Consider the following 15,067-nt stretch of genomic DNA (forward strand, 5'->3'; position numbering starts at 1 on the left):
AAGGAGAAATTTCCTGACAGTTAGAACAATCAATAAGTGGAACAACTTGCCTGCAAAAGTTGTGAATGCTCCAACACTGGAAATTTTTAAGAAAATGTTCATAGCCATTTGTCTGAAATGGTGTAGGGTTTCCTGCCTCGGCAGGGGGTTGGACTAGAAGACCTCCAAGGTCCCTTCCAATTATGTTATGTTATTATGACTCAGTTTAATTTGACAGACAGCAATGGGCATAGTTCTATGTAGGTGAGAAGATATTTGAGCCATCCTTTCTGGTTCTAATTAGACACTTGCCCCATTGAACATCCTTGGTTTTTCTTTGTATTACAAATATACACCTCTCACTCTCTCAGTTGAAGTCCAGTAATTCTCCCTGACTCTATAGTGTTCACTGGAAATTTGCTCCAATATAGAATTGTTAATTATGTCCATATAAATTGTGTATGGTTTAAAATGATTACCTATTTTCTAATGTAATGTTGAAAAAATGTTCTGGTGTCCTTCTTAGATTATTTCCCAGTATTTTAACCTGGGGGGAAAAAATTGTTGTTCCTATTCCAGTGGCTGCATAAGTATAACATGCATTCTTTGTCAAAATATAAGTCTTTCTGGTCTTTGTCACATGCAGCTTACCATCAGTTATACTGAAACTGTAATGCCCACTCCGGAACGTCAGCAGAATCTGAAGCGTCAGTATTGTTTTGAATGTGATTGCGTCATGTGCTCCACACAGAGCAAGGTGAGTCAGCTAGATTTGTCTTTTGACCAGATAATATGGATCAATACTTGTGCTGAGAGTAGAGATAGCTTGAAACAAACAGTAAAAAGAACAAAATAATGAGAATTTTTAAAAGCGTGCTCTAGGAATTCTTTCATTTCATCACTTTTTCTTAGGTATACTGGAGTTTTATTATATTTTGGAACCAGAGTTCTTTATTCCTATCCTTTCTTCCCATCTTTTAAAAGAGTTTTGCTCTTATTAGTTGCTTCTGGTTCTTTCACTGTAAGAGCAAACAGTTATATATTTTTTTAACCCAACTTGCTTATTCATAAAAACACAGAATCCAGAAGTGCTACTTAATCTATAGTAATAGCAATAGCACTTAGACTTAGATACCGTACTTTACAGCCTTCTCTAAGCGGTTTACAGAGTCAGCCTATTGCCCCCAACAGTCTGGGTCCTCATTTTACCCACCTCAGAAGGATGGAAGGTTGATTCAACCTTGAGCCTAGTGAGATTTGATCTGCCAAACTGCTGGCAGCCAGTGATCAGCAGAAGTAGCCCGCAGTATTGCATTCTAACCACTGCACCATCACAGATCTTAATATATAAACATTTATATGTTATAAAATGCTATAAAGCATTTTTGTATTTGCTTGGATGTATATTCATTCTCCTTCCAACAGCCACTCGTGCCTTTTTTAAATGCTGTTTATGAATATTTAATTGTATACTGTCTCATACAGTCATTCTGAGAGGCTTTCATCGAATTGGCTTAAGTGAGTTAATTTGTATAATTTTATTCAAGAATGAATGATTTGATTAATATTTTTGTTTTACATTTCATGTTGATCCCATTGTTGTTTACATGTTGTCTGAAATTGTTAAATTTCTTGTCTATTTGACATGTTGACGGAGTTAAAGTATAATCTCGTGAAACAGCCATAGTTAAGATAGTTTTGATGATGATAATGATGATGACATCAATACATTGAATCCTTCCTTTTACTTGAGAAAGAGAAGTGAAATCACGAGTAAAAAAAAACATTATGTATATATTTATCTTTAAATGAAACAAGGGATCAATGGAAATTAATCCAGGAAAGAAACAACCTAAGGAGAAACTTCCTAACAGTGGAACCAGCTCTGTCAGAAGTTGTAGGTGCTTCATCACTGGAAATTTTTAAGAAGAGACTGGATATTCACTTGTTTGAAATGTAAAGGATCTCCTGCTTGAGCAGCGGGTTGGACTAGAAGAGCTCCAAGGTCCCTTTTAGCTCCATTCTGATTGAATTGAATTATTTCTCAGTTGTTTAAAGATGTTTGTAGTTATACAATAATCCCATAGTCATATTAAATCAAAATGGAAAAAGTCAATATTTAAAAAGTATGGTGTAGTCTTTTTGACACATGCAAATGCATTTTAAAAAGATGCATGAAGTACATTGCCACTGACTGGGTAATATTCACAGAGTACTGCATTTTCTCTGTTATTAGTTCTGCTTCGTGAACAAATCTCCCACTTTTGACACATTATGTCTCCTGTTTCTATCTCCAAACTAATAATCAGTAGTCTGTCCAAGACAAAAGCAATTGGTCAAAAGCCAGGAAAGCAATCATGTCTGATCTTCAGAGTAAAATATTACAGAAACTAATATTCAATGATCTGAAAGACCAAGCCAGAAAATTCTGATGCGAATTTTACAAGGTACAAAAGTTCACAGTAGGGTTTATACTGCCCAGTTTAATAAAAGAAGTTTTTATTCCCAGCTCTTGAAAAATTTACAGTGTTGTGGCATAGTCCCTAATCCTACTAATCCTACTTTGTTTATGGCATCCTCAAACTTTTATCTCATAGCCTTTTCATACGTCTTTTTGTGTTAAGAAAATGACAAAGAATAGGAGATTCCTATTGCATTGTCTGTAATATTTCTTGGCCCAGATTCTTCTCTGCCTGAAAGTTGTGATTCTAATAAGGCTTTATAGACTTCCTTCATCTCTTGCTTTTCTTCAGATGAGAAACTGCCAAGAATATCTTATGCATTTTTTAAACTGTTTTTTAATTATCATCAAGGTTGATTCCAGGCAAATGCCCCAGACTGTTACCAGTCCAAGAGCCATGTGTACCTGTTACGTTTTGCCTTCATTAACGTGTAAAAATTATTGTCTTAATTCCCATAATTTCTGGACCCATCTTGGCGGGAAGCACTGCAAATTGTGCTTAATATTGAAGAAAGTCTGATCTGAGAGATGATGCACATAGACTGTTGATTTTAGCCCAGGGCTAAGGACTGATTTGGAAGAAAATTTTAACACCGTTAGTGATTGTGTTGTTGAATTTTAGGGAGCCTTATTTTTTAATCCCCACTTGATCAGAGAAAGAAAGTTGAAGAGCCATTCCCTGAAGTTACTCACATTACATTTATTAACACAAGGTACATTTTCATTTAATGAAAAGTAAACAGTCTTCTAATTTATCTTCCAGACTCACTTCTCCATGTGTATCTTCTCTGTCTACAAAGGAAAATTAAACTTATCTAGAGATAAACTATCCTGAATCTAATACAACTACAAAATGTTTTGCAAACTTTAGTAAAACTTTAGTAATACCACTTTACCAATTACTAAGGAACATAGGTTCAGTGCCATTGTTCAGAATTTAGACAAGTTTAACCTCAACTAATACCTACTTTTCTTTAGTAGTTACGGGTCCCCTTTATTCAGTTGCCTGAAAATATTTCTGTAATCTGCATTGAGAATCAACTTGATATACATACATACACCCCTCATGCTTTAGAGTAAACAACATTAAAAAAGTTCAGAGAAAGAATAAAAAGTTGCAAACAAAAGAAATTAAAGGGAGAAGGGAAAGGAAAGGAAATACCATTCATAATACCTCATTATTTTGCAGTCCTTGCTTTCATTTGTCCATATACTGTTTCATGCAGTTCCTTTTATTCAAAATTCTCTCTTTTGGGGATCTCATTAACTCAATCTAACACAACTTTCTTGGAGTTAGATTTCTACTTATTTTTCTTCTGTCACTTTTATTTTGAGATTTAATCCTTTTTCTCTCTCTGGTAAAATCAGTTTTACGTATTTTTCTATTGGTCATTCACCTTGTATTCTGTCCACATTCATTAATCATCCATTTATTATTTTCTTATCTCAATAGTCCTGAAACGTTGAATTATTTGCTAACCATGATTTTTTTCCCTTTGGATTATATTTATTCAGAATATTTTACTTTTTCCTCCAAAACTCACCCCTGGTTCTTTCTTTGACATTAATCATTGATCAACTATCATCATCTAAGTGAGTCCTTTTTTCCTATGTGCCCAGAACAATATAGAACAGGGGTGTCAAACTCAAGGCTTGCAGGCCGAATCTGGCCCACTGGGTGCTTAGATCTGGCCCATGGGGCTGTCCTGGAAACTGCCCGGGAGAGCCGTGAGCTCCATTTTCACTGGCAGAGGGCTGGAGGAGGCTGTTGCAGCCAAAAACAGAGCCAGGGAGGGCCACATGTGGGCTCCTGAGCTCTATTTTTGCTGGCAGAGGGCTACAGGAGGATCCCGCAGCCCTACCCGGGCTACCACAGGTGCCCCTGACATGAGTGATGTAGAACTGGCCATGCCCACCCGGCCACCTCTCCACACCCTTAAGGTCAAACACAACCCTGATGTGTCCCTCAGTGAAGTCGAGTTTGATACCCCTGATGTAGAAGTTAAGCCATTCTGAACATGGAGGTTAGTAGAAAGAAGAGGCACAAACCAAGAGTACTAAATTATCGTTATTGTAAAGTTATTGTAAAGTTACAATAACGGAAACCTGCAAGTCTGAATGCACCACTCCCCTCTCTTACTTTTATCTTCCAGAAAATTAGGGGAAGATCCTTTCTGAGATGCATCCCATACTCCTTTTTCTTCTGTGGACTGAAATATCTTTTGCGTAATAGTTGTCTAGCTTTGCTGGCTGAGGGACTCTGGGAGTTGAAGTCCACAAGTCTTAAAGGGACCAAGGTTGGAGACCCCTGGTCTAGACTGTGGCTCTTCCTCCTGTGTCCCAAGGTCACAATCCATTCCACAATAATACCAATTCATATTTTCTTTCATACCCAAGCTTCCTGAAATCAGAGTTTTTGGGCAATATAAAAATACCATAAATAAATAAGCCTATACCTTCACTTCCCTGTATTGCTCAACTCCATTGAATGAATCAGATTGTTTTCTTTCAACTTTACTACATCCTTCCCCTTTATTTCAGTTCTACAAGCCCACAGGGTATTTTTTTCTTTATTTCATTCATTAATTCCACTTACTTGTAAGTCACAGTTTTCCATATAATCTGATCATCAATAAATGAGTACATATTATGTCTTTGATCAACTGAGTTTTCATATAAGGTAAGGGAAGTCACCAGTCTTACTCATTTCCACGCTGCAATAGTAGCAGTATTCAGTAAAATATTTTGGTTAATATGCCAAAAGTTCAACCAAAGCCCAATTTTACCTTAAATATACTTTTACTATTCTATATTTTCTAAGATCTCTAATTTATGACTATACTGCAAGCAAACATACTGTTGCCCACATCCCACCAGCTAGAATATAAATACAATGTATTGTATACTTGGGATACTGCAGCCTAAATATACTGACAGAATACCAAGCTTCTAGTGAAATTCTGTATCGTATTCTTTTCCCCAGACAAATTCTCTTTATAGTCCTTGATTATCTCTTTTGGTGATATCTTAGTCTCCTGTGCTCACCTGCTGTATGCCCTCTGTGGGCAACTACAGAATGTCATTAAAACATTTAAAACAATTTCTTCCTACAGAATAGTACTCCATGGACTATGGATTTCATAAAGCCGTCAGTTATTTTGTCTGTGTACAATATCTTAGGCCAGAACTCTTCCCTACAATGATAAATAGATTTATTTTTGTCTTTCAACCAGCTGCCTACTTTCCTCTGGGGAAGGCTGGAATTAAACATACTAGTCTCAGTAATGTACGGTATTATGAGGGAATTCATACTTGTGGCTGTTGAAAAATCAATTTGTTACCATTTCCTTTCATGGTTGCTTTCTGACTATGATACACCTCCATTTAATATATTCATTAGACCCATTTTTTCCAGAAAACTGCAATGGTATGGTTTAAAATACTGTTTGAAGATGTATTTATAATTATTTCCATAATTATTAACTTGGGTGCATTGCTAGTTCTTGTGCAATAACAATGAGATACTTATACTACACAATCCTGGGCAACTTTCTTAGAAATACTATATTGGAGGAAGCATAGTGGTACAATTTTTGTTAGGAAATTGAAAACAAATGGTGTGATTGAGGAAGCACTGTTGTTCAGAATCTTTAGCCCTTATTGTTAAAGAGACGTCATCTTCGGTTTGAGTTCCTGCAAATATTCTCAACTGCACAATTCTAATTGTTGCCACAATGAAGGGAATTGTAATCAATATGTCAGTAATGCCATTTTCAAGTTGGGAAAAGCTGTTTTGGAAAAATGTTGCAAAACATACAGAATGTGATTACTTAAGTGCTCAGTGGAAGAAGTGGACTTCTTCAAATTATCTTAGAAGGCATACATCCAAATAGTACTGTCCATAATTCAGTCCCAGTATCAACTCCACTCATTCTTTCACTTAATAAGTGATTTATAATTATTTGATTATGTGCCATTGAGCCAGTATCAGCTCTTGGCAGCAGCATCAATAGAGCCTAACTCTTGAGTTCTTTCCATCATCACTGCCATCGAGTCCGTTCTCCTTGTTGCAGGTTGTCCTCTTTTTCTTTTTCCAGCTACCCTTCCCAGCATTACCGACTTTTCAATAGAGCTAACTATTCATATAATTAGGAAAAAAAATTGTTTAACTTCAGTTTGGCCATTTCTGCCTTGAGTGGGAAGTCTGCATGGATTCGTTCGATGATCTATTTTTGTTTTATTGACTATATATTCACAGCAGTCTTTTCTAACACCAAATTCAGAAATGTGAAGGTTTTTTATCCTGCTTGTTTAAAATCCAATGGCTGTTTCCATGCAATGTTATGGGGAAAACCATTGCCTGCATGATTCTGACCATGGTAGGCAAAAACACATCGCAGTACAGTATCTAAATATCTTTTCCAAGGCCTTCACTACCCGCTACCGGGTGTTGATTTATGATGTATTTCTTGACTGCTGATTCCTTTACTGCTGATAAATGATCCTAAGACAGAAGCTAAGTAACATTTCAGTATTTTCATTGTCTGCTTTCATTAACTGCTGTCATTATCTTGGTGTTTTATATATTTAATGTTAATCTTATTTTTTCACTGTACTTTCATTACTAGAAGTTGCAGTACATTTTCATTTTTAGGTATCAGCATAAAACAGGTTATTGATATTTTTTCTTCCAATTTAAAACTACCATCCATTTATTCCAGCCCCCCTTCCTTGATGTATGTTCAGCATATAGGTTGAATAATCAGGAACAAGCATACAGTCTCTCTCCTTTGCTAGGCTGAATCCAGTCTGTTTTGCCATGTTCTATCCAGACAACAACTTCCAGTCCTATGTATAGGTTTTATATGAGGACAATGAGCTATTCTGGAATGTCCAGGTTTGGGGGTTTTTTTTAGATTTTGTTTTTACCTCACCTTTATTATTTTTATTAAAAATTCAAGGCAGTGAACATATCTCACACTTCTTTCACCTCTTATTTTCCCCAGAAAAATAACCCTTTGAAGTGAGTTGGGCTGAGAGACAGTGATTGGCCGAAAGTCATCTAGCCAGTTTTTCATGCCTAAGGCACAACTAAACTAGATTCTAGATCCACAACTAGCCTAGATCCTAGGCTAGAACTGGCTCTCCACAGTCTGACACTTCTCTAGACTCTTTACAGTAAGTTTAGAACATAAGAATCAGTCACATCAACATGGAAACCAACAATTAACATAAAATGTATAGTTCATCCTTGCTCAACAACCAGTAGTTTAGCAATCATTTGAAGTTACAGTGGACCCCACAAAAGCTACATGGTTCCAGAATTCCAACAGTTGCACACATGCTTCTAGTCACATGGCCACATTTTGGGATCTTGGCAACTGGCTTATCTTTACAGCTGGTTGCGACACAACTACGATTTACTACATTTTTTGAGGGTTTCTGGTTTTTTGGGCCATTTGCTGACAAAAAAAATGCCAATAGGAATACACTGATTTGCTTAACAGCATTGGCTTAATGACCACTGCTTTCACTTAACAAATGTGGCATTCATTTAATGAACACTGCAAAAAAGTCATAAAATAGGATTTAATTATGTGAATACCTTGATTTAGAACCATCATGACTTACGATAGACGTTCTAGACTTCATTGCAGATGTAAGTCAAGGACTACCAAGTCAAGGGTAAACATGATAGGCTATTTATAGTAAATTGGCAAAGCCCACCAAAATCATCCACCAGACTCTCAATTTGAAGATTGTAAAGTATCCTACATAGATTTATCACTGCCAAATTGTTGATCTAGGATTTTTATGCTAAAATTAGAATGATCCAGACTGGCATGTTCAAGATTCCTTTAAATAACACAATTATGTTATGTATTCATTAAATAACATGTCATTTTCAGGAATGACATGTTTTCCAGGAAACATGTCAATATGCCTGCTTTGTAGAACTCCTCCTGTAGATCCAGATGGTCTCAGCAAGTTTTAAAGAGCTGATTCCTTCACCCAGCATTGGGCAGGATGTTGCTTGAATCTGTCCAGTGTATTGGTGCTCAATATTTTTTTACTGATATTGTATATCTTGTTATTGTGCATGAACCATCCAGGGTTGCAGCATGCATAGATAGATAGATAGATAGATAGATAGATAGATAGATAGATAGATAGATAGATAGATAGATAGATAGATAGATAGATAGATAGATAATGAATAGATCTAATCACATTACAAAAATATTCACAAAATTAAAGCAACACATTTTATCATAGTTTTCAACTTAACAATAAAAAGCTATCATTCTATGAGAACTATGATCTTTGAGTAATTATCACAATGCTTGATTTATATCTTACTAAAATAGAAATCCCATAGATTCTAAAACATTTTTGTGATTACTGCAGTTTTTATTCTCTCCTTCTCCCCAACATTTGTCATGAGGACAATTGTGGATCAGAAGTGTTGTACAGCTTATCAACTAAAGAATTACAGAAGATTAATTTGAGTTTTCTCTCATTGCTCTTTTTTGTAAATACCATTAATGAAGGAAAAAATAACTCTAAGCCTGTAAAGGTATACTGTTTTCTCTACACTTAGACCATTAGACACTTAGGTTCCACAGCATTACGGGATTGTCTTTCATAAAAGGGATAAGTCATCCAAATCACATTAGGAAATCACCCCTCTTGTCAGATAAGAAATCATTGCATTCATATGTAGGAAAAAACCTCCCCCTTATCTGTCACATTCTGTAGTGGTTGACAGGCTAGTAAGTTCATTAGTCTGAAATTATATAACTTTGTGGTCTCATGTGAGTGCCACCAAATTATGCTTGCAGTCTGAAATGTAATAATATAGATCAAGCTTCATTTATTTTAGTCTACCTTTCAGGTTTATTGTTTCTGAGAAGAAAATACAAAAACCTCCAAACTATTGCAAAACTGTTGCTGATTATTGGGCCTCAGTTGCAATACCTGTATTGTATATCTTTTATTCGTTTTCTGTATCTTTTATCTTTAAAACACACATTTCACCTCTTTCTAGGAAAGAATATAACAACCCTAATCAAAAAAAGAATTGCTAATATATGAAACACATCAGTGATGAACAATAATTAGCATAATAGCCCAGGAATCATTTAAAATAGGAGATAATGCAAAATTTTAGAAACCAAAAACAAAATCATAGCTGAAGCAATTCTGGAACATGTGAGTTCTGGACAGGAGGCCATGTGAATGGAGGAAAACTGAAGTATAAATATATCAAATATGGCAATAGGCAGAAAGACAGACTTTTATTTGCATATTCATTGAATGCACCGATCTTTAAATCAATTGCTAGCTGTTAAAGCCATTCTTATTGTGAAACTGCCAGTGAGGGGAGATCTACATTACATTTTTCCTTAGTGATTGCATTTTTGTCATCCATAATGATCGTTAAGAAAACCTCTCTTTGCTGGAAAAATATGTATAAGAGATTTTGTTGGAATATACTTTCCCATACAATCTTTTGTTTTCAAAGCCGCCAACTTTCCTTCAGGACTCTCCAACTGGCTGTCCAGGGTAATCCCCCTCTCCTGGGTCAATCATCTTCATTATCATTATTGAGTGACAGATGAAAACGTGCCAGCTTCTCCCTACCAAATCTAAAGAAGTTGTGTTGTGTTGTAGCTTCAACTGATCTGTTCCCTGGAGGATGCTAAGAGTTACATCAAAATGGGTGACTGACTTGGCATTCCATCCCTCTCCCGGGATTCCCAAGAACAAGAGTTAGTTCCATCTAATATTTCCTCAAACATTGCTGGGGAAATAAGGCAGAGTTTTTGCTCTGCTGGGACTGAGGAAGAAACTAGAACTAGGGGGAGATCATGCAAAGTCCAATATAACCTTCTCCAATTTGGCATATTCCACATGGTCAAAGCAATGGTTAACTGTGAATTCTGGAGGATAAAGTCTCATTATATCTGGAAGACACCAAATTGCGAAAGATTGCTCTCTGCATTATCTGTCTGTGAAATGGACATTACCAAGCTACTCACATAATTCCTGTTTCCTAGCAACTATTGTTAGCAGCTCCCTGGAAAACAGCAAAAAGAGTAATTTGTAAAGGCTATCCTGCAATATCCATCCTGGAGTAAATGATTTCTGAAAAAACCTTAATTAATGTATTGAAAATGTTTACAAATAATAATAAACTTATTTTTGGTTAAGAAATATGCTGGGTTTTTAAGGAGTGTAATGCTTTTAGTAAGAGACAAAAAGTATAGATAACACAATGCCCATGGCTTTCCTGGTGAGCAAGAAAGCAGCGATGGCACAGGAACAGGGGAATTATCTAGTGGGAGGCCATGGCAATCTTGCAAATATTTCAATCCAGGCAGGATTTCTGAAGATGGCTTACTTGGTAATTGTGGATATACCATAATGTTGGTTAATTGGGCAATCTTAAACTGACCGTTTCACACAGTTAACATAATTGTGCAAGACTTAGTTACGAAATATATTTTATTTCTTAGAATCAGAAATTACTTTGAAAGCCAAAGAGTCATTTCTAAATTTAGGTTTCAGTAGTTCATAAATTCTGGCTTTATAGTGTTTGCCTGATAAATGATAACTTGATGAGGGACTTTGAGACTGTGAGGGATGTTTACCTTATTTTGTTGCTTAAAACTGGTTTCCTTCCTTCCTTCCTTCCTTCCTTCCTTCCTTCCTTCCTTCCTTCCTTCCTTCCTTCCTTTCCTTCTTTCTTTCTTCACCACTGCCTTTTTGAGTATCTTAAATAGTCAGGGATGCCTTCAGGGCACATAAAATAAGTTGTAGTTCACCTAAATTAATGAGACCCCTGAAAACTCTGCCCGAAGTTCAGTTTCAGAGGAAACTGGGAATTTATATCGATATGGCTTGACAGTATCAATTTGGAATGCTCTCTGTGCTGACCTGCTGGAATAGATTTGGAATACAACAGTCTTGTGAGAGGTGAGCCTTGCGGTCAAGTGAGAGGAATTGAGCTTCATTACTCACCAAGCCAAGAGGCTAGAAAGAAATGTAACATTCTTGATAGATGATTTAACCAGACTATCTTCCTCTGAGTTTCTGATGGAGCTTCAGGGTTTTTCTCAAAATTGTTAGCACCATAAAAGTTTTACATGCTTGGCAACAATTAATTTCCAGCTCCTGTTTATCCTAGATAAACTTGGCAGCTCCAAAAAGTGCTTGGATAGCAATCCTGACTATCCAAACTTTTTGGGCCAGTGACTACAGTACAAATTTCAAGAGCATGTTTCAGTATCTCACAAAATGGTAACCAGGGTGGATGTAGCCCACCATTTAGAATAGAATAGAATAGAATAGAATTTTATTGGCCAAGTGTGATTGGACACACAAGGAATTTGTCTTGGTGCATATGCTCTCAGTGTACATAAAAGAAAAGATACGTTCATCAAGGTACAACATTTATCCAGTTTACTAGCAGCAAATTTCATGAGGTTGTTCCTCACTATTACCCCAAACTTCCAAAAATTCTTGTCTTGGTTTCTGTAAGCTGTTACATGAATAAAAACTTCATTTTATACTTGAGACATATTTGAGAAAGCACTGGGTTGCAGTCATCCATTATATTTTTTTATGAAAGCCGCTGGGGCCTAATTAAGGCCTAGATCCGGGGTCAGCAACCTGTGGCTCTGGAGCTGCATGTGGCTCTTTCAATCCTCTGCTGTGGCTCCCTGTCACTCAAAATATGTGTCACAACCACCAATGTGCGACACCCGCCAGCATGCGATTTAATGAGCTTTTCAACCCCCTGTAGGCCAACCATGGATAAATCCAAGAAAAGTTAAGTTTCAGAAGAAAACAGAAGATTTAATTTAACTACATATGCTAGTTTTGTGGCCGCTGAAGAAATAGTCAGGCACGGGAAGGGTTTTGTGGCTCCCGGTGTTTTCTTTTCTGTGGGGAACGGGTCCAAATGGCTCTTTGAGTGTTTAAGGTTGCAGACCCCTGGCTTAGAGGTAGGAGATGACCAGGCTGAACCTGAGGATGGGATCAAATGCATCATCAGTTTGGAGTCACCATGCCTCTTTAAGAGACCTAAGTCTAGCCCCCTCCCCCTCTCTTTGAAGTCTCTTTATTCTTATTCTTATCTGGCACCAGTTTGCCTTGATGTTAGTAGATCAGATTCTTATGCATAGCTGGCATGAAATAATTTTTTTAAAATCTATCCCAGCTCCTCGTTTTTTGCACCTGACTCCAGAGACGTTGCTGGAAATACAGGTTACACATGAAGCTGTTACTCTGCAGAATGCTAGTTTCTCATTTATTTATTTTTGATTAAATGAATGTTAAAAAATAGTCTTAGGGTTAAGTAGCTTGGTGGGCACCAAAAAAGGTGTTGCATTGGAGCCCTCAATTGTACATTTGGATCTGTGCTACCAAGAAGTGTGGCATGGCAGGCAGAACTATTGTTTTTATAAAAATAGTTTTTATTGGGTATTTTATTTATTTATTTTTATTTATTTATTTTATTTTGTCACAACATCATACAAAAAGATTATATAGTATATACACATATAAACATATATAGGAAGAAGAAAAGAAAAACAATAGGACAGGAACGGTAGGCACGTTTGTGCGCTTATGCACGCCCCTTATGGTCCTCTTAGGAATGGGGTGAGGTCAATAGTAGAAAGTTTTTGGTTAAAGCTATTAGGATTATGGGAAGAGACCACGGAGTCAGGTAAAGTATTCCAAGCACTGATGATTCTGTTGCAGAAGTCATATTTTCTGCAATCTAGATTAAAGCGGTTTACATTAAGTTTAAATCTATTGGTTGCCCTTGTATTATTGCAATTAAAGCTGAAGTAGTCTTTGACAGGAAGGACATTACAATAGATGATTCTGTGAGTTAAACTTAGGTCTTGTCAAGGTGACGGAGTTCCAAGTTTTCTAAGCCTAGGATTTCAAGTCGGGTGGGATAAGGTATTTTGTTGTTTTCAGAGGAATGGAGAACTCTTCTTGTAAAATATTTCTGGACACGTTCAATTGTATTGATGTCAGAGATGTGGTGAGGGTTCCAAACAGGTGAGCTGTATTCTAGAATTGGTCTAGCAAATGTTTTATATGCTCTGGTTAGTAGTGTGGTGTTTTGGAAAAGAAGCTACGCAAAATTAGGTTTACAACTCTTAGAGCTTTTTTGCTATGTAGTTGCAGTGGGCTTTGGCACTTAGATCATTTGACATGAAAACTCCAAGGTCTTTAACGGGATGGGGTCGTCTGTAAGGTAATGTCCATCTAGTATGTACTTAGTTTTAGAGTTCTTTTTCCTATATGTAAGACTGAGCATTTGCTGGTTGAAATTTGGAGCTGCCAATTTTAGACCAAGCGGTTAGATGGTCAAGGTCGTTTTGAATGATAGAAGTGTTGTCTGTGGTGTTAAATAGTTTGACATCGTCAGCAAAGAGAACACAATTACTTGAGATATGGTCACAAAGATCATTAATGTATAGAATAAAGAGTGTTGGTCCAAGGACGCTGCCTTGAGGAACGCCACTCTTGACAGGAACAGGATTTGATAAAGCATTGCCAATTTTGACCACTTGTTGTCTGTTAGACAGAAAAGCAGATATCCATTTGTGGAGGGGTCCTGAGATGCCATAGGATGTTAGTTTAAGGAGAAGTTTATCGTGTACTACTGAGTCAAAAGCTTTGCAGAAGTCTATGTAGATTGCATCTATTGATTTGCCTTGATCTAGATTTGAAGTCCATATGTTTTTGCAGTGGAGAAGTTGTAAGTTACATGATAACTTTTTCCTGAAACCAAATTGTTTGTTGGAGAGTAGGTTGTTAGTTTCTAAGTGTGAGGTAATGGATTGATTGATGATAGATTCCATGACTTTGCAGGTGACCCAGCAAGGGGAGATCGGTCTGTAGTTTTCGACTAAGCTGGGGTCTCCTTTTTTGAAGATGGGGATGACTGTGGCTAGTGACCAAAGTTTGGGAAGAGAACTGGTAGTGAAAGCTTTATCAAAGATAATACTTAGGGGTTCAGCTATATTAATGGAAAGTTTTTTTAAGAAATATGCACATAGACCATCAGGTCCAATAGAAAGCGATGGTTTTAAGTTGTGAAGAGCTTTACCAACGTTGTCTTCTGTGAAATCTATATGAGTTAAATCATCATAGTCATTGCTGGTTCGTTTGTGGAATGTTGGATATGTGTTATCGGAGTTAACAAAACTGAGCCAAAGAAAATGTTGAAGAGGTTTGCTTTGACTGTTTCGTCATTGCATTCTTTGTTGTTAGAATCTTTTAGTGGTGGGATGGATCTTGAATCTTTAAGTTTACTGTTGACAAAATTATAAAAGGCACGATTGGAATTTGTGCGTAGAAGGTTTTCTTCTTGCTTGGTGTGGTAATTTGTGCATTCAGTTTTAATTTGGTTGCATATGTTTCTGTAACGGTTTCTGAAGTTTGTAACATAGCCTTTTTTGTTTCTTTTCCAGAGGATTTTTTTGATTGAAGCTTTTTTATTGATATGGGTAGTTTGTTTTTCTTGGACATGGTAGTCATTCGTGGTACATATAATTTAATGACTCTATTGATTTCAAGTAGGAAGATTCTATAGAGGTC

The 15,067-nt window shown here is 36.6% G+C and overlaps 1 protein-coding gene across 2 annotated transcripts in view; it reads left to right on the top strand.

Moving 5' to 3' along the window:
• SMYD3 (SET and MYND domain containing 3) overlaps positions 1 to 15,067 on the top strand; it is a 352,490-nt gene that overhangs the window by 279,409 nt on the left and 58,014 nt on the right. For both annotated transcript variants that reach the window (XM_058165279.1, XM_058165289.1), the window contains exon 8: positions 626 to 736. In XM_058165279.1, coding sequence (XP_058021262.1) covers positions 626 to 736 — 111 coding nt within the window. The remainder of the gene's footprint in view (positions 1 to 625; positions 737 to 15,067) is intronic.

Source organism: Ahaetulla prasina, chromosome 1 (genome assembly GCF_028640845.1).
Source record: "Ahaetulla prasina isolate Xishuangbanna chromosome 1, ASM2864084v1, whole genome shotgun sequence".
NCBI classification, from domain to species: domain Eukaryota; kingdom Metazoa; phylum Chordata; class Lepidosauria; order Squamata; family Colubridae; genus Ahaetulla; species Ahaetulla prasina.